This window comes from Artemia sp. Qi Xiang Cuo, chromosome 2 (genome assembly GCF_049724085.1).
Source record: "Artemia sp. Qi Xiang Cuo chromosome 2, ASM4972408v1, whole genome shotgun sequence".
Taxonomy (NCBI): domain Eukaryota; kingdom Metazoa; phylum Arthropoda; class Branchiopoda; order Anostraca; family Artemiidae; genus Artemia; species Artemia sp. Qi Xiang Cuo.
Window position 1 is genome coordinate 75514211 of NC_142795.1, and position 22351 is coordinate 75536561.

A 22351-nucleotide genomic window follows, 5' to 3' on the forward strand; every position below is an offset into this window, starting at 1 on the left:
AAAGTTCAAAACAACTGACTGAAGTAACAAAGGAACTGTTATTTATTTTTATTATGTTCTTCTTTCTTGCTTTTTTTTCTTATGGAAATCTCCTCTAGGAGCAACAGTTCACAGTAGTACAAATTCAAAACCAACCTGGTATGCAACAGAGAGCATCAGGCATTGCAGTGGGAGGAATGCAGCCAAATTTACAACAGCAACAGCAGCAGAGAATGATGAGACCAAACGTTCCAGCTAATCCCGGATTGAGACATCTGCTGCAACAGGTATTTAAATCATATGTTGCTACCACCACTAACAACCCATCGGAGGCCAAGGCAACTGTGAACGCTCATTATCACCTAGTTACGTCCAAATTTTCACTCTTTCCTCCTCCCGTGAAATTTGGATTTCCGGATAATCCCTACTCATATGACCTTTCACCCCGCTCAAAGAGTTCCTGCCTTTTCCTTAGCCCTGTGCGGTTTTGGCAACCTATTATCCAGGGGTGTCAATTAAGGGCACACTCCCTACGTTTGCGTAAATTGACACCACTACTATTATCCTTCATCTGTTGAACGTAACTACTCATCTTACCTGTCTTTCATTATAGCTCTAGAAAACATATACGTATATAATAACCAAAAGGAAATCTGGGAAATTTATATTTAAAAGGCTTTCATCGAACAGTATATGCTAGGGTGCCAAGTATTCATTTTTTGGGGGGTGGGAGGGGGACCGGGGTTTATCATTTTGTGCTTGGTAAGATTTTGATATGCTAAAAGTAATTATGTAAGGTGGGTCTTAAACTTCTCAGTATTTTTTATTGAAGGTTAACCCCCTCAGTTTTCCCAGGGAGCTTTTCGGATAATGGTTGGCACCTTAGTCTTCTACAATCTTCTACAGCTGGTGTGTATGGATAAAAGCAGTCGTGTTAGTGAGGGAATAAGTGTAGTTGTGAAGTTAGAGCAATATAATGGAAAGAAATGTATGTATATTCGTAACAACTGAGTATGGTGATGGTACTCAGAAGCTGCTTTAAATGAATAATTATTAATTAATTTATTAATGAATAGACAAAGAAATTCAATATCTTATAAATTAAATCAAATGAATAAATTCATGAAAAAATTTATTAATATATTGTAAACAAACCTATCAGTAAAAGTAACCCTACTTAGTAAGGCTTGTCTAGAACGGTTCATGCTGTGCTTGCTGACAGTGTTCATTCTAGTATTAAATATTTCTCTTTTTAACATACAAGGATTTTCTTTCTTATACACACTGCTCTTTTTCTTGTACATCTAGGAGTGTTTTTCTCGGTCTGTATATTGCTAAGTATCTTGACAAATATGAATTTGATAATGATCTTTTAGAGTTAGCTATTTATAAGCTGGTAAGAGGAAAATATTAGCATGAATTTTCGTGTTCCCAATCCTTCTGCTGAGGGACTGGGGAATTTTTCAGTAATTTATAAGAAAAATTTCAGAATGTTTCAAATATTGTAAATCTGGATTATTTGTTTTGTCTAAACGTTGCTTTAGAATGTTCCTGTCAGAAGTCTTAAACCTTGAAGTTCCAAGGACACTACAGTAAAAACATTTTTCTCCCTCTACATGTCTATTAACGCCTGAAAACTGCTATTTTTTTTAAGATGCTTCTTTTGCTTGTTTCAAAACTATGTAGCTTTCAAGGCAGTTTACTTTTTCGTCAGTGTTGCCATTCAGAACAATGAAAATACATACGCATAGTAATCAGTAAAATTTGACAATGATTTTTGTCTCTAAGATTTAAACTTAACTTATCTAGTGATTCCCGAAGATCACCACAAAAAAAGCAAAAAAAATCGTATGCTGATCAATAGTCGGCGTAGCGCAAACATCGATCTCCTGATTCGATGCCTTCAGCCGGGAGTGCAACACGTGGTTGGGACTCTGGGTGAGCTTATAGAGTCACGATGACCTCCGTTCCAAACCAAATAATCAGCTACACCAGGACTCGAACCCCTGTCCTGAGGATTTCATGCCTGGCGTACTAACCACTCAGCTTGGACGGCTCTAACCATACCTTCAAAGAATAGCTACATGTTCTTAAGTTGTTTTGTGACGTATGTTTTTAGCTTAGCTTTTGGCTGACTTTTTATCCATATTTTTTCTTCTTTAATTTGGCGTCATCTGCTACCAAAAACTGCATAACTGTCTATGGAGGTATGTTTGTTTAAACATTTTGAATTGTCGATCTTTCCCCATTTTTAAAAACATATATAGTTGTGTAAGGTTTTTGAGCCAATTCAAACATTCAAATTCCAATTCACTGTTCTTGGGACTTGGAAATAAACTGTACTGTATATTGTCTGTTGAAGTATTTTAACCCAGCAGCCTCCAAAAAGTACTTCAATGATTTTTTTTTTCTCTCCCGGATTCTAAGTATGTAACATTTTGTAGTAGATGCCGTTTAAAACCTTACCCCTCTGTGAAGGGGGAATGCATAATTTGAAAGGCTAAAGAATTAGATATGCTTACTTGACTACTTAAAAGTTTTTCAAAGATATTTTTTTTATTTAGCTTATAATTTTTTTTGTTTCATTAAGTTTACCCTTGTGAAATTTTACTACTAACTTACGTCTGGGCTGAATGCCTAGAATTTTTGATGGGAGAATTTTGTATAAACATATTTTAGACAAATTAACTATTTTATCGTATAAAATCCTATGGGGGGATTCTATGGGGGGGGGGGCTTTTGAAGCTTTTAAGCTCTGCTTCCAGTACTCCCTGAAGAGGAGAGGGGTCTCAAAGTCATGCTTTCATCATTCTGTACAATTTTAAAAGAACTATCATAAAACAATCCCTACCAAATGCGTTTTTTGAAATTTTTTTTTTTTTTTTGTATGTAATTTAATTTTTTATTAAGTAATAAAAAGTCTAAAGCCGTAGCTCCTCCACGTCTAGGACCGATTTTGGGTCTTGCTCCACCTAGGCATTTCTAAAATCCTGATTCCTCATTGTGATATTTAAATTTTCTTATTCAGAATTTTACATGTATTTACCCGAAGGAAGCTTAAAAGGCCCTTAAATTGGCATCTAATGAAAAATATTGTCTGAATACAACGCCATTTATACAATGTATAACGTTATTGCAGTACTATCCTATATCTTTTTTGCTCTTTAAATGCATTTGAATGTGATGTTTTTCACACGAAAAATGTTTCTTTCTTCAAAATTACGGCTCTAAAGTATAGTCAGTCGAAGCATGTACGTCCTGTCCATGACCCAGCTAACCACGTTGGGAATCACGGGTCTAAAGAGGGCAAGAGAAAAAAACACTGTGTATAGACGCTGCTGAATGCGTTGAACTATGTCCCTTTTTTTTTTTTTTTTTTTTTTTTTTTTTTTTTTTTTTTTTTACTACAGGCTTCATGGCTCCATCGCAAATGATGATTTGCCGCTAGTCCTGGTAGTTACCTCATTTTCTAACACTGAGGTACTTGTTATACCTTCTCTTGAACACGTCAAGGGAAGGATTTTTGGGGATTACCTCTGCCGGTAATCTATTCCATGTGGCGACCGATCGCCGGGCGAAACTCTTTTTCAGATATTCTTGAAGGGGAGTACACTTCTCGAGGTAATCCTAACGAGTTGTACTTCGGCAAGTTAATTGCAAAGGCTTTGCTTTATCAAGAATAACCTTCGATAAGTTCTGCGATGGAGGGCTATGGAAATACTTACAGGAAACAGGCATGAACGCCTCATCGAAATGTACTAGGATCAGCTGCGGGGTTTTAGTTTTCGTGTTGCCAGAGGCTGCTGCACCCACTGCTCTATTTTGAATATGTTGGAGTGGAGCGATGTGGCTTTTTGGTGCACCAGCGAAGAGAGGACATGCATATTCCATGACAGGTCTGATGCACGAGTTGAAAAATGGCACAATAGAATCATCAGGAAGAAAATTTTTGCATCTTAGGATAACTCCTAACTTCTTGTTGCAAGAGGATCTAATTTTACTGATATGCTTAGTCCATGAGAGATCCGAAGAGAAATTAACTCCAAGTAGGCGCAGTGTATCAACTCGCGTTATTACCTCTTCTTTGAAGATGAAATCAGGATGAGCCCTCATATTACGCGCCTTAGAAATTAGGAGCTCTTTCGTTTTTAATGTGTCAAAACTTCCAAGCCATGCATCTGCCACGCCTCAGTTTTCACCAGGTCCGCCTGAAGCTCCTTCTGGGGTTCACTGGTATCTTCGTCTTTTGCGATTGATGTTTTTGTTGTTGTGTCATCCGCAAAGTGGGGAGGTTTTTTCACAAGGGTGTCCCCTAGGTCGTTTGTGAACACCAAGAAAAGAGTTGGCCCAAGAATACTTCCTTGTGGTACTCCTGATAAAACTGGGTGTTCTTTTGATATGAAGCCATCGAGGACAACTTGCAACGATCGTTGACGAAGAAAGTCAGCAAGCACGTCAAATAGTCGACCATGAATTCCATAGGCTTTCAGTTTACAAAGAAGTCCCTCGTGCCATACACGATCCGAGGTTTTTGCAATGTCAAAGGAGAGAAGGCGAATATCGTGTCCCTGAGAAAGGAGCTCAACCCACTCTTGATACTGGGCAATCAAACAGTCTAACGTAGACCGTTTTCTGTGAAAACCGCATGGCATGTCTGCTAACAGTAGATGTAACTCGAGGTATGGGTAAAGGGTCTTATTAATGCCGCTTTCAGAAACTTTACCTACGCAGGACATCAGACATATTGGACAAAATGATCCTACATAAGTAAGGTCAGACTCTGCCTTTGGAACAGGGACCACATGAGCAGTTTTCCAGGCTTTCGGGAATAATCCCGCTGCAAAGCATTTTCTATGGAGAGAGGCAAGAGGACCAGCTAGTTGTAACATATTTCGGCTGAACATGAACACTAAGTTCTTTTGCTTGTGGAGTTTTATAAGAATATCCAAAGCTTTTTCTCAAGTTTATATTTATATCCCTTCCTCTGCTACAGAGCACTGGCTTTTCGTTAACTCTGAATTTATTTCGTGATACGGGAATGAAGCTTTTGGGATTTAGATTCCCAGCCCAAATTTGAGTCTGAGAAGGCATTTTTCCTTACTTGTAAGGCTTGAAAAATGATAAGAGTATGGTTCCCAACTTTCAAAAATAATAAAAATTTGGCGCTGGATTTAAAATTCTAGTCAGAAGCTATATAATTCTTTGGATCATTGAGAAAAGAACATTTTTGTGATCCCAGAGTTTGGTAAATTTGCCTAAATTGGATGTCAAGCTTGTCTAACTCTCCATCTGCATTGGATGATAAGCTATTTGTAATGGGAAACGTCTATTGGTTTTTGTCAGTTCAGCACAACATGCTAAATCAGAGACGCAGTATACCTTGGGGACTAAACAAAAGCTCGATGATACAATGAATAGAATTGCACAAAAACTTGTAGGGGCACTTTTAAAACTTCAGATTCGCACATACTTATTCTAAAAAATTCATGCCTTCCCGATTTTGTCAGACCTTTAAAAGATTAAATAAAAAAAAACAAATTTTTTTTTAACTGAAAGAAAGGAACGACATTAAAACTTAAAACGAACAGAAATTATTCCGTGTATAAAAGGTGGACAACCCCGTTTATATACGGAATAATTTCTGTTCGTTTTAAGTTTTAATGTCGTTCCTTACTTTCAGTTAAAATAAACTTGTTTGTGTTTAATTTAATTTCTGATCCGTTATTGAGTTAATGCAGCTTTGATTTAGGCTCACTGTACATGAATAATTAAAACGAAATCTATATATTAATTTTACTTTTTTTTTGGCTAAATGGCTTTCTCGAAATTTTATTCTGACGTAACTTACGAATTAACTTACGTAGCGAACTTCTATATTCGTATATTTGTATCAATTATATTAGGGGGTTCGCCCCCTAGTCAATACCTTGCTCGTTACGCTAAAGTTCAGATTTTGTTCCAATTCTTTAAGAATGACCCCTTATTCACAAAGGCCTTTAATTAGAATAAATAGCTCTGATGAAATTACAACAAGAAAACTTTAGCGTCAAGAGCGAGGTAATGACTATGGGGTGAATCCAATCATATACATAATAATTTCTGTTCGTTTTAAGTTTTGATGTTGGTCCTTACTTTCAGTTGAAAAAATTGTTTTTTTTATTGAATTTCTGATCTTTTTTTTTAAATAATGCTGGAAAATTCGGCGCCCCCTTCATAGCAATGTCCCTTCCCCCATGAGAACTTCCTCCATGAAAAGATTCTTTCATGTAAGACCACTGGGTCGATACGATCACCCCTGAAAAAAAAATAATAAACACGCATTCGTGATCTTTCTTCTGGCAAAAATACAAAATTCCAGGAGCTTGAACCTTCTATAGTAGAATTCTCTGATGCGTTGAATCTTATGGTGTTATTTTCATTAAAAATTTCGGGTACTGTGGGGGATTAAGTCATCCTCAAAGACATAGTTATTGTACTTTTCGACCATGCTGAACAAAATGGCTATCTCAAAATTTGATTGGATGACTGGGAAAAAAATTAGTGTGGGAGGGGGCCTAGTTGCCCTCTATTTTTTTGTCACTTAAAAAGGGCACTAGAAATTTTAATTTCCGGTCAAATGAGCCCTCCCGCAATATTCTAGAACCACTGGGTCGATAGATCATCCCTGGAAAAAAAAAAAAAACAACAAATAAACACGCATCCGTGATCTTTCTTCTGGCAAAAATACAAAATTCCTCATTTTTTCAGATAGGAGCTTGAACCTTCTAAAGTAGGGTTCTCTGATACGTTGATCTCATGGTGTGAATTTCATTAAAGTTCTATGACTTTTGGGGGATGTTTCCCCCTTTTTTGAAAATAAGTCAAATCTTCTTAGGCACGTAACTTTTGATGGGTAAAAGTAAACTTGATGAAACTTATATATTTGAAATCAGCATAAAAATCTGATTCTTTTGATCTATCTATTGGCATCAAAATTCCTTTTTTTAGAGTTTCCGTTACTATTGAGCCGGATCGCTCCTTACTTATCGCTCCTTGATTACTTGGTAAAAAAAACTCTGGGTGATGTTTCATTACATTTTTTAATTCGACAAACACCCTTTATAGTGAATATTATTTACATTTACACTGCAAAATAAGTATTTATGCATGTCAAATTCATTTGTTCCCATGCCAAAAGTACGTCAAAATAATTCATAGCGTCATTCCGCCCTCCCCATAACCCACCTTGTAGAAGTTTGCAAGAACAATTTTCAGAGCAATAATACAACATTAAAACAATGAAAGAGAAAAATATATTCAAAGAGCGCTATTAGAAAATACAGGGGATGAAAAGATGAGAAACGAATAGAAAAAAAGTATATAGGAAGAGAAAAAGGTAAGGTAAGTTTTTGAATAATTACATGACAAACTTTTAGACAGTGATAAATGCTTTAGTGCATCACATTAAAGGTCCTGCCAAAATAAAACGCGAATTGCGTTTTGGAATCAAGTCTATGACATGCTTTGTGTACCAGGTGATATACTGGCTGAATCAAACAATGCTTTATTTTTGGGGAAAAAGTTCCCCTGCTACTCATTCTACGGTCTTATGACGTAGATATCGGCGTGATTTACGAGCTGATAATTCAAATTATATAATCTACTTTTGTTGAAATATTTTTTTTCTTACATATTAGCTACCCGAGGAATATAAATATTCTATGATTATGCATATTTGGCCTAATAACAAAAAGCTACTCAGTATAATAAATTGCAAGTTTTCGTTTTGTCAGGTGAAAATCTTCTTTTTTATAAAGCAGTCCTTGCGAAGTAAATGGTTAATATAGACAGTTATTATAAGTTTCACAGAAATGAATGATTCATTGAGGCTTCATAAAATTATGCATAGTTGCCTATAGTTGTGCACCAGTCATTAAAGGAAAAGAGTGGATGTGAGTATTTCGGTGGGTGGGAAGGAGAGGGCCTGACGTCTCAAAAAATCTATTTTGAGTCAAGTTTTCTAGCTTTATGAAAATTCACATAAATATAGGAGAGAGGAAAAAGCAGGAGGATTTCGCCCCTAATGTCCTTCGATCAGAAAGATATTATATGACTAAGCCTGTAAGATGGGTGCTTAGGTGTAACAACTGCCGTCTTATTGTAGAAGTATTTTGTGCAATTAATTAAAAAAAAAAAAAATCCAAAAAATTTGTTTTCAAAGAAAAGTAAAGGCCATTTTAAAATTAAGATAATCATATAAAAATGACTTTTAAATTTCAACATAAACACGACCAGAAATTAATATTAAATAATAAATGAAACAAAAAATGAGAAGACATTAAATAGACAATTATAGCAAAAACATAAAGAAAGTAATAATATAGATGTACAAATAGATCTTAAAGCGAGTAACTCTTAGATTGAATACGAATATCAAGCTTAAAATGAAAAAAAAATTTTTCCTATTGAAGTATAAATGAAACTTAAAACGAACATAAATTAGATAAACAATCAATGCACAAAAACATACAATAGATATTAATGTAAATTAATCAATAAATCTTAAAACGAGTGAAACTTAAATTGAATATGCAAATCAAGCTTGAAACGAAAAAAAATCACCACAAACAAGAGTTTGGGTATGGCCTCCTTCTCTCACTCTGGATTTCTAAGAGCTACCGCATCACTAGCGCTTTGCTTAAGACCAACTCTATTTCAATTATTTTCTTTTGAATTTCATATGGAGTACAAACATTCAGATTATAGAAAAATTTTGTACTGAACAGCTTTCAGCAGTTAATATCGTTATACATAAAATATTCAGTTTAATTTATTAGCTCTTTTTAAAGTTTTTAAAGACGAATATAGTTTCCCTACAAACAAGTGTTTGGATACTGCCTCCTTTCCTAACTGTAAATAAAAACCAAAAGCCTGCTGCGTCATTGGCGCTTAACTGAAAACGGATTATATTACAAATATTTTCTTTTCCAGTTTCAGTATTGAAAATAAAAATACAATTACAGTGAAGTAAATTCTTGAACTGATGGATCTTTCAACATTTAATGTCATTATACATCAAACATTCAATTTGATGTTGTTTATACTTTCCAAAACTCTTCAAGATGCATATAGTTTTCAGTAAAGCGCAAATGACGTAGTAGGTTTTAGACTTTTACAGTGAGAGAAGGAGGTTATGCTCAAACTCATTTTGGTGGTGAGTGTTGTTCGTTTCAAGCTTGAAACGAACAACATTAATATCTATTGTATGTTTGGTTGCATTGATTGTTTATTTAATTTCTGTTCGTTTAAGTTTCATTTATGCTTCAATAGGAAAATATTCTTTTTTTGTTTTAAGCTTGATATTCATATTCAATATAAGCATTACTTGCTGTGTGATCTATTTTTTCGTTTGTATCATTACTTTTTGTATCTCTGTATTATGATTGTTTATTTACTTTCTGTTCGTTTTGGGTTTTGTTTATTCTTTAAAAGTGGTTTCTTGTTGTGTTCATTTTAAAGTTTAAAAGTTACTTTTACATGCTAAGCTTGGGTTTAATAGATCCTTTTCTTTTATTTGAAAAACTAATTTTTCGGAAATTTTTTTTTTAACTAACTTTTTTTCGTTTTTGATAGCGGGAAGACTCGATGTCTTAAAAATTTTAAGATTCAAAATCAAACTTAAAAAAAAATAATCAAATATTCATTAAAGTATCAAAACTGGTATCAAAGTGAAAAAAAGGGTTTGTGTCAACCTTGGAGTTTTTATTATCTGATGTTTGAACTATCTTTAACACAATTGCTATCTCAAAATTTTTATCGGATGGGTTTGGGGAAAGAAGGGCGTGGGGGGGACTAGATTAAGCTTCGGTCTCTTTTGAATCTTTAAAAGTGAACTAGAACTTTTTATTTTCAGTCAAATAAGCACTCTTCGAAGTTTATATGAGTATCCCTTCCATAAGACCCATATATATCCCGAGAGTATAACTTAAAAGGCCTATTCCTGGGCCCTGGGTGCAGTGTCGATCTTGGAGTTTAAATATCTTATGTTTGAACTATTTTTAACAAAATAGTCACCTGAAATTTTTATCGGATGGGTTTATCCATCCGATACACCCAAAGGCGTGGAGGGCGGGAGGTGCTAGTTGCCTTCAGATCTTTTTTCATTCTGAGAAAATGAACTACAACTTTTAATTTCCATTCAAATGAACCCTCTCTGAAGTTTATGCGAGCATACCATCTATAAAAACCAAATATGCCCCTAGAGCAATACTTACAACGCCTGCCCTGGCCCTGGGGGGGGGGAGGTTGACACAGGAGTTTTTGTTATCTGATCTTTGTACTATTTTTAACGAAATGGCTACCTCAAATTATTTATCAGATGTATTTGGGGAGAAGGGGCTTGGGGGGGGGCAGTTGCCCTCTGATCACTTTTGACTCTTAAAAAGGGCACTAGAACGCTCGATTTCCAATCGAATGGAGCCCCTTTGAATTTTATACGACGACCCCTTCTATATGAAGTGCCTCTGGAAAAAAAATAAATGGAGTGTGGGGGGAGGCTAGCTGCCCTCCAATCTTTTTTTACTCTTAGAAAGTGAATGACAACTATCGATTTCAAATCAAATGAGCCCTATATGAAGTTTATAAGAGTAGCCCTTCCATAACAACCATAAATGCCCCAAGGCATAAATTACAATGCCTACCCCCCGGTCCCTAGGGGCTGTGTCGACACCGAAGTTTTTGATTTCAGAACTTTGAACTATTTTTAACAAAATGTGTATCTCAAAATTTTTATCTGATGCATTTAGCGCTTGGAGGAGGGGGGGCTAGTGGTCCTCCGATCTCTTTTGACCCTTAGAAAGTGAACAAGAACTTTCAATTTACAATCAAATGAGCCCTCTCCGAAGTTTATACGAGCATCTCTTCCATAAGAACTATATATTCCACTAGAGCATTATTCATAACGCCTGCCTCCGGGCCCTGGAGGGTTCTGTCGACACAGGAATTCTGCTTATCTGACCTTTGAACTATTTTTAACAAAAAGGCTATTATAAAAATGTTACCGGATGGGCTTTGGTAAAAAAGGTGTGTGTGGGGGGGGCGAGTTGCCCTCGGATATCTTTTGACTCTTAAAAATTGAACTAAAACTTTCAATTTCCAATCAAATAAGCCGTCTCTGAAGTTTATACGAGCATTCCTTTCATAAGAACCATATATGCTCCCAGGACACCACTTACGCCTATCCACCGGGCTCTGGGGGTCGTTTTTGATATCTAATTTTTGAACATTTTCCAAAACACTGGCTATCTCAAAAGTTTTAGCAGACGGGTTTGGGGCAAAAAGAGCTTGGGGGAGGCTAGTTTAACTCTCTTGGCTCTTAAAAAGTGAACTAGAACTTTTAATTTCCAATCAAATGAGCCCTCTATGAAGTTTATACGAGCATCCCTTTCATAAGAACCATACAGGCCCTTAGAGCATAACTTAGAACGCCTTTCCTCGGGCCCTGAGGAGTTGAATTGACACCGGAGTTTTTCTTATCCGACCTTTATTTTTTTTAACAAGATGTCTATCTCAAAATTTTCATCAGATGGGTTTTGAAAAAGAAGGCGTGAGGGGGGGCTAGCTTCCCTCGGATCTCTTTTGACTATTATAAAAATGAGCTCGAAATGTCAAGATCAAATCAGATGAGGCCTTTCTAAAGTTTATACGCGCATTCCTTTCATACGAACAATATATGCGACCAGGTATAACTTAAAGCGCCTGCCTCCGGGCCCTGGGGGGTTGTAACGACACCTGAGTTTTTGTGATCTGACTTTTGAGAAATCTACCTTAATCGCTATCTCAAAATTTTTATTGGATGCATTTGGGGAAAAGGGGGCGGGGGGGGGGGGCTAGTTGCCCTCTAATCTCTTTTGACTCTAAAAACTAAAACGAACAGAAATTTTTATGTATATAATTGGGTTCGCCCCCTAGTTATTACCTCGCTCTTTACGCTAAAATTTCCTTTGTACTTTCATCAGAGCTATTTATTCTAATTAACGGCCTTTGTGATATAGGGGTCATTCTTAAAGAAGTGTAACAAAATTTGAACTTTAGCGTAAAGAGCGAGGTACTGACTAGGGGGCAAACTCCCTCATATACGTAATAAAAATATACGAATATAGAAGTTAGTTACGTAAGTTAATTCGTAAGTTACGTCAGAGGTCAGCAAAATTTCGAGAAAGCCATTTAGCCCAAAAAAAGTAAAATTAATATGCAAATTTCGTTTTTTCTATTCATGTACGTTGAGCCAAAATCAAAGCTGCATTAGTTCAAAAATGTTCAGAAATTAAATAAAAAATAAACTTTTTTTTAACTGAAAGTAAGGAGCGACATTAAAACTTAAAACGAACAGATATTATTCCGTAAATGAAAGGGGCTGTCCCCTCCTCACCGGCTCCCTCTTTACGCTAAAGTTTGACTCTGTCTCACAACTTAATTTTTAAAACATTAAAAAACTTTAGCGTAAAGCGCGTGGCGGGGAGGCGGGGACAGTCCCTTTCATATACGGAATAATTTCTGTTCGTTTTAAGTTTTAATATTGCTCCTTACTTTCAGTTAAAAAAAACTTGTTTTTTTTTTTTATTTAATAGGGAGTAGAGCTCGAATGACTGAGAAAAACAAAGATTGAATATAAACTAAATCAATGTCGATGATGAAATGCCAAGATAAATAAAGATTGTGAAAAAGAAGGAAAATATAGAAAAAAAATGCGAGAAAGGGGAAAAGAGAACAGAGTTTAAAAACAAAACAACAAAGAAAAGCTGGATAGCAGGTAGATTGGAAAGCATCCAACGAAACTATGGAATTAAGCTTGTTAGATTTTATTAGAAATGAAGGTAATCTATTACCGGATTAAAAACACTGATCCCTCAGAAACAACAAATTAGAGTCAAAACCAAGCACTATTGCCAAAAGGTGAAGACTCAGAATGGACATATATATATATATATATATATATATATATATATATATATATATATATATATATATATATATATATATATATATATATATATATATATATATATATATATATATATATATATATATATATATATATATATATATATATATATATATATATATATATATATATATATATATATATATATATATATATTTCCAAATAAAGGAAGGTCAGATGTTAAAATTCAACGGTTTTTCATTCAGTTTATTTGAAGTATCTGTAATGTAATATTTGAAACAACTTTTTGAGGTCCTAGGCAACTTACTTTTCCCATAAATCAATCTACTGGCCTCCATCCTTATAAAGGATTGATTGAAAAACATTCCTCATAATGAAATTTTTTTTGGAGGGGGGAGGATCATGACACTCCCCTCCTTTCTTTTATATTTGTCTGGATACTTGACGAAAGTTAAGAAATTTGGGCCTAAAACTACGCTTTTTGATGCTTCAGGCATCCCCTCCTGTCCCCAATCGCAGAAATATCGACTGGTCATCCTCCCTAATAGCTGACGCACAATTATACATCTCTGTAACTAAATTCAGTGCTGAATAAGCTCTACTTAAGTGAACCGATGAAATAATTATCCGTATTAGACGTTCATTTTGTAGAGTGCTTTTAAGTTTAGTAGCAAATGCGCTAGTGTGTAAATATATGACCCCTGAAACTGTGAAGCCGAACAAATAGATTTCCAATGGTTCTAAATCTATTGGCTTTTCATAATTTTCACTCTGTTGTATCTTGGTCCTCTGAAGGCCAAAGTTGTTGTTTTTCACCACAAAACGGCAGAAAGCGCCGCTAGAAGTTTCAGGACCTAGAAGTTTCAATTTACATTCGAGCAATCCATCCCTTCTATTCTAGGATATGATCATCCCTGGATAATCAGAATACGTGTCCGTAACTAACCTTTAAAAAAATATATTTTCGCTTTTTGTAGATAGGAATTAGAAACCTTTCTAAAAGGGTTCTCTGACTGGCTTAATTTTGTCAATGGGATTTGTTTTAAACTGTCTCCTTCTTGGTTGGTCTTTTCCACCTTTTCCTTTAATTCGATAAATTTTAACAGGCTCGTAAATTTTGATAAATAATCCTTGTCACAGTGAACTTTATGAATAAAAACATCAATTATTTTTATGTGTAAGTTGCCACCAAAATTCTTTTTTTTTCGGCTATTATTAGTATGAGTCTGTTCTTTTTCAGTTCGCTACCACAAACTGTTTGATATAGATACAGTATGGCTTCTGCCCTTATTCTTTAGATTGTTTTTATTGCATCAATTTAGCCCCCTGTAAAGTAGAAAGGTCAGCGCAAATTGACTCAGAGAACTGTCCGAAGTTTTGTCTTATTTGTTTACTGTCTTATTATAAGGAGCTATTGTGCTTATTGTGATATCATATTTATACTTTTATTTCAGAATCCTATGAGTCAACGCAACCAAATGGGGGCGATGAATCAGCAAGGTCCTCCTTTTGATGATGGCTTATTTGATTTAATCTAGTATGCTTATTTAAATTTTTACTTGTTTAGATTTTTCTATTTTATTTTGTGTATAAATTATGTATATAATTTGTAAAATGTTATTCTAACCAGTGGTGGGATTTAAAAACCATCTCTCCATTATCATGCTTCCAAGGCTGCCACGGGTTCAAGTGGTAAAAAATAGGGACTTAGGGACCTCTTTTTAGTCAAAAAAGGGATCTCTCTAAGGATCATTCTTGACCCAAAATAGACCCCCAAGTTTTCAGAAAGATTTTGAAAGAAAAAGCAATGACACAATAACAAATGACGCTTGACAAAAAAAAAATAATAATAATAATAATAATAAAAATTGAGAACGATCAGTTGCAGACATCTCTCCATGATCAAAGGTCAAGTGATGATCAAGAAACAGACCACTTGAGAATCATCATGTCATTGGAGGAGCTTTCTTTTTCTTTTTTTTTCTGAACGCTTTACTTTCGAATCCAAAAAATCAGATACAAAAATACGATGAAAGAGATAAGGGTACGGTAACTAGAAAACACAACCAAATGTTTCTATATTTTGCACTGCCTTGTGCTGGAACAGAGGTGTGATCAGCAACTGTTTCTTTGACTCTAACTGCTGCTGGGCGATTTCAAGAGTAGCAGCTACCATTCTTTGTTTGGCACGCATCGACAGAGTATCATCTATCATGGCCTGCGCTAGCTGTATTTCGACCATTTCCTTCTTTTCAATGCCTTTTTCAGCCGGTTATGAGGCTCCTTCAGCGATTCGTCTGCGGCCTGTTCCTTGGAACCAAACGTTTCTTTTTTTTCTTCGACAGATTTTTTGAGAGTCTATTGACTGTCTTTTCAAAGAGATTTCAGCGAGCTGCTGCTCTCTCAGCTGTTCTCTTGCCTCCAAATCTTGCCGCTCTTTCTCAGTTTTTTCTTTCAAGGCTTTTTCTTGCTCTAGGTACAAATCATAGCTCTTTCTAGCGGATCTGGCCAGTTTTATCAAGTCTTCAGTCATAGCAACATTTTGCGCACGTCTTCAACTCATCTGCCCAACCCATCTGTCACAAACAGTTTTGCATTCAAAGTTTGCTCATTCATCGAAGCTCCTTCTTTGCTGAGAACTGGCCGGGAAAAGGGAGAAAGCCCGCTCAATGCTGACAGACCCGTGTGAAATGATCGAAGCATTTTTTACGACTTTAGACAGTTTGGATATTTTCCTCCCTGGATTACGTCGCTCCACTTGTCGTCGATCCTTCCTGGCTCCGGTGGAAGTCCGGATAACTGGACAAGCTTAATCTCGTTAACTAGCTTACCCTTTTGCGTCGCAATGGGTAACTTCCTGGCAAAACATAATAAACTGTGAGCAGAAACTGGCTTTGAAACTTCATCGGGATGCAGAAAAGTTAACGCTTTTATTAACTGCAAAAATTGGACCCTAAAAATTATATTACGTATATATATAATTTTTTTAGGATATTGTAAAATTCTCATTGGCAGCCATGATTCTTAGAACAAGTGCATTTAAAAACCTGATAGTGGAAGAAATTATGTTAATCTTTTTTTTCGTGTATTAAATTTTTTTGTATTCGCAGTGTGTTCAATATTTTACAGCTCAACAGAGTGTCTGCTAAGCTCTTGAAATTTAAGAACACGTTGATAGGAAGGAGTGGCGACAATTGTGGGGAGAGAGCATGTGCCTCCCTTCTATATTTTGAAAAACCCCTCCTTTGGGGGTATTTTCATTGAAAGTGGCTTTTTTAATATTTTTAGGTGAAAAAATGACAAATTTCCCGCCATAGGTTTTTTAAAATATATTTTGCTTCCTCCCCCCTCATCCTTAATTTTTGTGAATGGATGCCGTTGATATGAAGCAGCTGCTATTCTAATATAACTGATTAATTTTTTTTATGTTTCTTTGCTTGTCATAAGAATGTGTTCTTAATTTGTTTTGTTGTAAACATTTAAAGGTCCTTTGTTTAATGATTTCATTTTATTGAATGTATTTTTGTTCTTTTTTATGTATTAAATATAGTATTTTTGTTTTACCTTTGACCCGACCCTAGTTTTCTAGGTTTTTCTGAAATTTTGTTTATCTGAAGTATGTCTCGTTAGAGTAGTTTATTTATTTATTTTTTCATACATTGTCTACGGGTAATTACTGCGTATTGGTGGTATCGGTGGTTTTCTTCAACCATAGCTAGGGCAGTGAAGTAGGTGCCATATCAAAATTATTTTGGAGTCTTCTATGACGCATAACATGACAAATAAAAACAACTTTTGAAACAAATCCAAGAAAAAAATCTTTTAGATTAAAGAAATCCAAATAAATTTGATTAAATAATCAAAATTGTTTTATTAAATTCTTCGTTCCAAAAGTGAAGATAAATTAAGTTTTCCTGATGGCTATTTAAATACAAAGCTACTGTTCTAAAGAGACTTACTACAAGCCAAAAGGTCTAGGGAGTAGTTACAGATCTTATGATAATTTCTTAGAAATAAAATGAGTTTCAGTCCTATATATTTGATGCAGGAAAGTTTGTTTTTCCTTTGATAGATTTCAGATTTATAAGTTTAAAGAGTTATTGTCCAAAAAGGGAAAACATCCTCCACCATTTCTAATAAAAGAAAAAAAAACACTTCCAGTAATTTTTATGTCTGGTTTTTATGCAAGTATTTACGCAATAAAGATTTTACTGAGTATTTGTTTCTTTTTTGTGTTCATTTTCAAAGCTCATTTTTCAAGCATAGTTCAAACCGCTTCCATTTTGTTCATAAGTGACTGGACATTTGATACTAATATTTTCCGAAATGAATAGGGATGAATCAAGGGCTTTACACTGTGGTCTATAATGCACGAGAAGAACCTTCTAGATATTTTGAGAGGCAGAGGAAGAAGGAAAAATAAATTGCGGCCCTGAAACCTGTATGCTTAATTAAAGTGAGTGCATTGAGTATGTTTGAGGTGGGAAAAGAACAAAATCCATTTGATTTATTGTGGCCAACATGAAGAAAGAAAGACGATTCGTTCCATCTTTCTTTTGAGTCTTTTCTAGTCAAGATTCTTGAAATCCTGTCTAGGGATAGAATTATTGTCAACAACTAAGGGAAATAGTATGTAAAAAGGAGAAACGCCTAAGACAACATTTTCCGAATCCTATTCAAAGCAATGGGAAAGTGGAAGGGAACTCCAACTAGACAACTACAATGGGAATAATCGCTTCAGGGATAGAAAAGGCGGAAAAGAGGTTATGCATCGGGAATTTTCAACTAACGAGTGTCCACAGGCATACAACTACAAATTAGGGCAGATTTTATAACTAATCTTAATAGTTTTGTATTTAAAACATAAAAAAGTAAGTTTACGCTTTGCCAAGCACGTTGGTTCACTTTGACACCCCAGATTCCTTACATGTCTTGTGGTTGGCCCTGCTGCGATGTCATCTACTCCGAGTTTTTAGCTTCTTGGAGAATAGCTTGTGCTTAAGTACTGTAGCCCAGTCTTCAAGTTTTTGTGGGTTTGGAGGTAAGAATTGTTTTAAATCAATCCTGCCTTTTCAGTCACCAAAAAAATGGATTAATGGCCAATATTATTGTTTTTTTATTTCTAGAAAATTTGTCGTCTACTAAATTAAAATTAGGATGGGTAATTTGAGAAAAAGAACCATTTACTTTGGAAAGCTTAGTCCTGGCTTCTAAATCTACACATACATCAAACGAGCAAAATAAAAGTCGTAAAATTCAATCTACGCAAATTTAAACTCAGGGAAAATTACTAGCCTACCATAGATGAAGTCTTAATCGGTGTCTCACAGAAGAAGAAAACAATAATGGGTGATTCAAGTTCTCATGGGTTTGGAGGTAAGAATTGTTTTAAATCAATCCTGCCTTTTCAGTCACCAAAAAAAATGGATTAATGGCCAATATTATTGTTTTTTTATTTCTAGAAAATTTGTTGTCTACTAAATTAAAATTAGGATGGGTAATTTGAGAAAAAGAAACATTTACTTTGGAAAGCTTAGTCCTGTCTTCTAAATCTACACATACATCAAACGAGCAAAATAAAAGTCGTAAAATTCAATCTACGCAAATTTAAACTCTGGGAAAATTACTAGCCTACCATAGATGAAGTCTTAACCGGTGTCTCACAGAAGAAGAAAACAATAATGGGTGCAAAATCCGATATTTCATTGAAATACAACAATATGACAGGTCTCAATATTCTCTCCTTTTTAAGGTTACTCTTTGTAATGCCTTTTCGATAGATTGGATGCAGAAAGAGAGTCAGGAAAGTGACCATTCTATGTAGCAGAACAAGTTACTCATATTTCCCGACATAATCTATCCTAATAGGTTGCAATAGGTTAATCAAAGGATTGTTTCAAGGGGGGGGTGAAAACACACAAAAAGATTTTGTAAAAATGGTTTCATTAGTTGCCTCCCTGAACCTACTGCTCCCCTCCCAATTGACACTACTGATCAGTGACAGCTGCCCCTTAGGTATTAAAGACATTACTAGATGGAATGAAGTTTTCTTCATAAAATGTTTTTCACAAACGATTTTCTTAGTGTCTCACAAATAAAAATAAAAAAGGTTATGATGAAACTATAAGAATGGGGTAATAAAGCAAAATAACAAAAGTCGATCAGGAAAATTGAATTCAGTACGTACAAAACTGCGAAATACAAAGACTCAATAAAAGTAATAAAAGAAAGTCTATTTGAAAACATATTGAAACATGAGTAACAATTCATTATGGATGTACTGAAAGGAGAAAAGAAAGGATTTGCAAATCAGCTGGTACATTAATAATCTAACCAATTTCATTTACAGCTCTTGTAAAAGAAAGGATAATACTTTTATCGAATCTTTTCCTTTGTGAACAGATGGTAGTCAATATCGGGATCATTTTAGATGTTTTTATTCAAGATATTCTTTTATTTATTTTAAGTTTCACTTGATTATTCGTAGTAATTTCTGTTCACTTTTCGGTTTCATCTATTCCTCCATAGTAGTATCTGTTATTTGTATGTTAGATACGATTATTTCATTTCAATTTCTGTTCGATCAGTCTTCATTTATTTATTCGTAGCAATTCGGTAATTTGTTTTTAATCAAGGGGGGGGGGTTCTTTTTTTTAATTGAAATACCAGAAAAATGTCTTTTTTTTAAATCTTAGGAGAGGGCTGGGCAATGGTCTTTTCTACAGATGCTCGAGCGCCTTTGAAATTTGCTTTAATTTTTAAAAAGAATCACGCTTAGTTGTCAGAATCACGAATTTTAAATTGGTTTTGAAAGGGTCTGCCTTTCCAGCCTGGGAAAATAGACTGCTAAGCCAAAACAAATACACATATAGCCCAATCCAGAAAATGAATCAGGAAAATTTCTCTTTTCGTAAACCAGTCCGATAAAACTATGCTAAGCTCAATTTTAGTAAAATGAAGTAAAGACAGCCCTTGGCCTTCCTAGAGCCTTAATGGAGCAAAAGACTTAATTCACATGAAATCAGAGAAATTTATGCCTCATTCTGAGTCAATCAATCCAAAATCGGTAAAGCAGGACGGTTCATAATGGTTTCCATTCCATTCGGGTAACGTTTTCTTGGGTCGAGTTGTGCGTTATTTTAGTTTTCATCGAGTTAAGTTTTTTCGTTAGCCTGATTTAGCTCGGTCGATTTTAGTGCTTGAGTCTGAAATGACATCTTTATATTAGATATATTAGAGTAGGTAAAATAGATAACTTTACTTTCTGAGTTTTACGTGATTGACAGACCAGCTACTATTCTTTTGCAATATTATTCTACGAATCAATCCTTCTAATTATATTAGTTTTCCCCTCACTTCTCCATAAGAATTTACACTTCTCGATTTTCACATCTTCCTGACAAGTACATTAAGCATCACTCAGAGCTATTCTGTAAATAGTACTCTAGGGAGCATCTAAAAGAGTCGATCCATCAATTATATCATCTTCTGCAAGAATGTAATTCTGGCTCAAATTATCATATAAGATGGATTTCTGATTTGTCAACATCCTGTCCATCAGCTTTTATCCTTTGGGGCTTGCAGTTCTAATCATCGTATGCGAATTAAGAAATTTTGCTGGTGTGCAGGATTTATGATCTTCGTTGTTTTACTTAAATTAATACAATGAAGCAACTAACATGCTCTGGGGATGTTTGACGACTTTTGAGTCTTTAATTTTAAAATCTTGTCAAAACTTTGAAAATTTGAAGATCATAAATCCCGCACACCAGCAAAATTTCTTAATTCGCACACGATGAATAGAACTGCAAGCCCCAAAGGATAAAAGCTGATGGACAGGATGTTGACAAATCAGAAATCCATCTTGTATGATAATTTGAGCCAGAACTACATTCTTGCAGAAGATGATATAATTGGTCGATCGACTCTTTTAGATGCTCCCTAGAGTAAGCGACTTTGGAGATTTCGCTGGTGGGCTGGTGGGGTTTGCAGGTGGGGGATTTATGATCTTCATTGTTTTACTTAGATTAATATAATGAAGCAACTAACATGCTCTGGAGATGTTTGACGACTTTTGAGTCTTCAATTTTAAAATCTTGTCAAAACTTCGAATTCTGACTTTAAAGCCAGAAGTCCTTTGAAAGTTTTGTACTTGTCTATTATATAAAACACTCTTGAGAAGTGAAGTTTGGTGAATGCTAATGAAATAAAACAGAATTATGATGCAAATAAAATAGGGCTATAGAAACGATATTTGGGCTATATATTTGCACATTAGAGGGGGGGGGGGGGGTAAACCATAGCATATTAAATATGTAATCTAAACAAACCTATTTTAACCTAACCAAACCTATTTAGCCTAATGAAAAAAATATGATGAAAATACAATACTTCATTAGCAAAATTGTGAAAACTACAACTTGGAAATATGCTCCTAGAACGCAGAAATGTCCTCAAGAATCGCATTAAAATGAACTCAGCCTTCTGCCTTTATTGCCACCCGGCGCATGTATTCTACTAAGTATGAATGTAAATGATGGCAGGATGTACCTTGGTGCCGTTAGTTCCTCCACTTTGCGGAACCCCACATTATCTCCACCTTTTCGGTAGAGGCGCCGGTTTCTGGGTCGACAAAATTCTTTTTGTGGTTCACATCCAAATGAGTGAAACCTGCTTGTTCCAGCTCAGTTGTGTTGTAGCCCTTCCAACAATCTGAAATGATTCTTGAACATCCATGGTGAGACACTATATTCTGTAACTAGTCAAAGCAAACTAACCGGTGTCCTCAAGAATCACGTTAAATTTTAACTAAAATGAACTAGGTCAGAATCGCGTTAATAATGAACTTTTCTTTGTCTTTGAGACGGTCAGCCGACGCGGAATCTCTCAATTCAATAACTCACATATGACCTTCATAATTCTACTAATAAAGTTTTCTATTTTCATTATATTTTATTGTCACCAAACTTCACTTCTCGAGTGTGTTTTACATAATAGACAAGTACCAAAAGTTCTTTAAAAGAAAGAATTAAAGAAATTAGGGAATCAACGGGAGGGATTGAAGAGTGAAGCTCTGAAGAGATAGAATGGAGGAGTAAGGTGCCCGGCTTTGTTTGTCTCATACTGTTGGTGCTGTGATGAGTTTTTAGTAGTAGCGTTAGTAAATCTTGAATGTTATTTATATTGTTTCCTTTGCATAGGTTCATGGCACTTCTATATTTATTCAGTTGATCAATTCTGGCGTTAATGAACCAGAAATACTCTAAGAACTTTGCAATTCTCGTGGCATACTTTTATATGTCCGCTAAAAAGCCATCAATAGTTATTTGAAAATATTTGCTCTCGCAAATCTGTTCCACTCACTGTAGTAATTACATCAATCTAACATAAAAAAAAGAAAAAGAACAGTGGGCTGTTCTTAGGAAAACC

General features: G+C 35.1%; 1 protein-coding gene across 3 annotated transcripts in view; it reads left to right on the forward strand.

Moving 5' to 3' along the window:
- The window catches only part of MED25 (Mediator complex subunit 25), a 101707-nt gene extending 84598 nt beyond the window's left edge, over positions 1-17109 (forward strand). For 2 of the 3 annotated variants that reach the window (XM_089103246.1, XM_089103239.1), the window contains 2 exons: positions 99-266; positions 14377-17109. In XM_089103246.1, coding sequence (XP_088959372.1) covers positions 99-266; positions 14377-14460 — 252 coding nt within the window. In that variant the 3' untranslated portion in view covers positions 14461-17109. The remainder of the gene's footprint in view (positions 1-98; positions 267-14376) is intronic. The other variant, XM_089103243.1, reaches the window with a different exon arrangement.
- The last annotated feature ends 5242 nt before the right edge of the window (positions 17110-22351 follow it).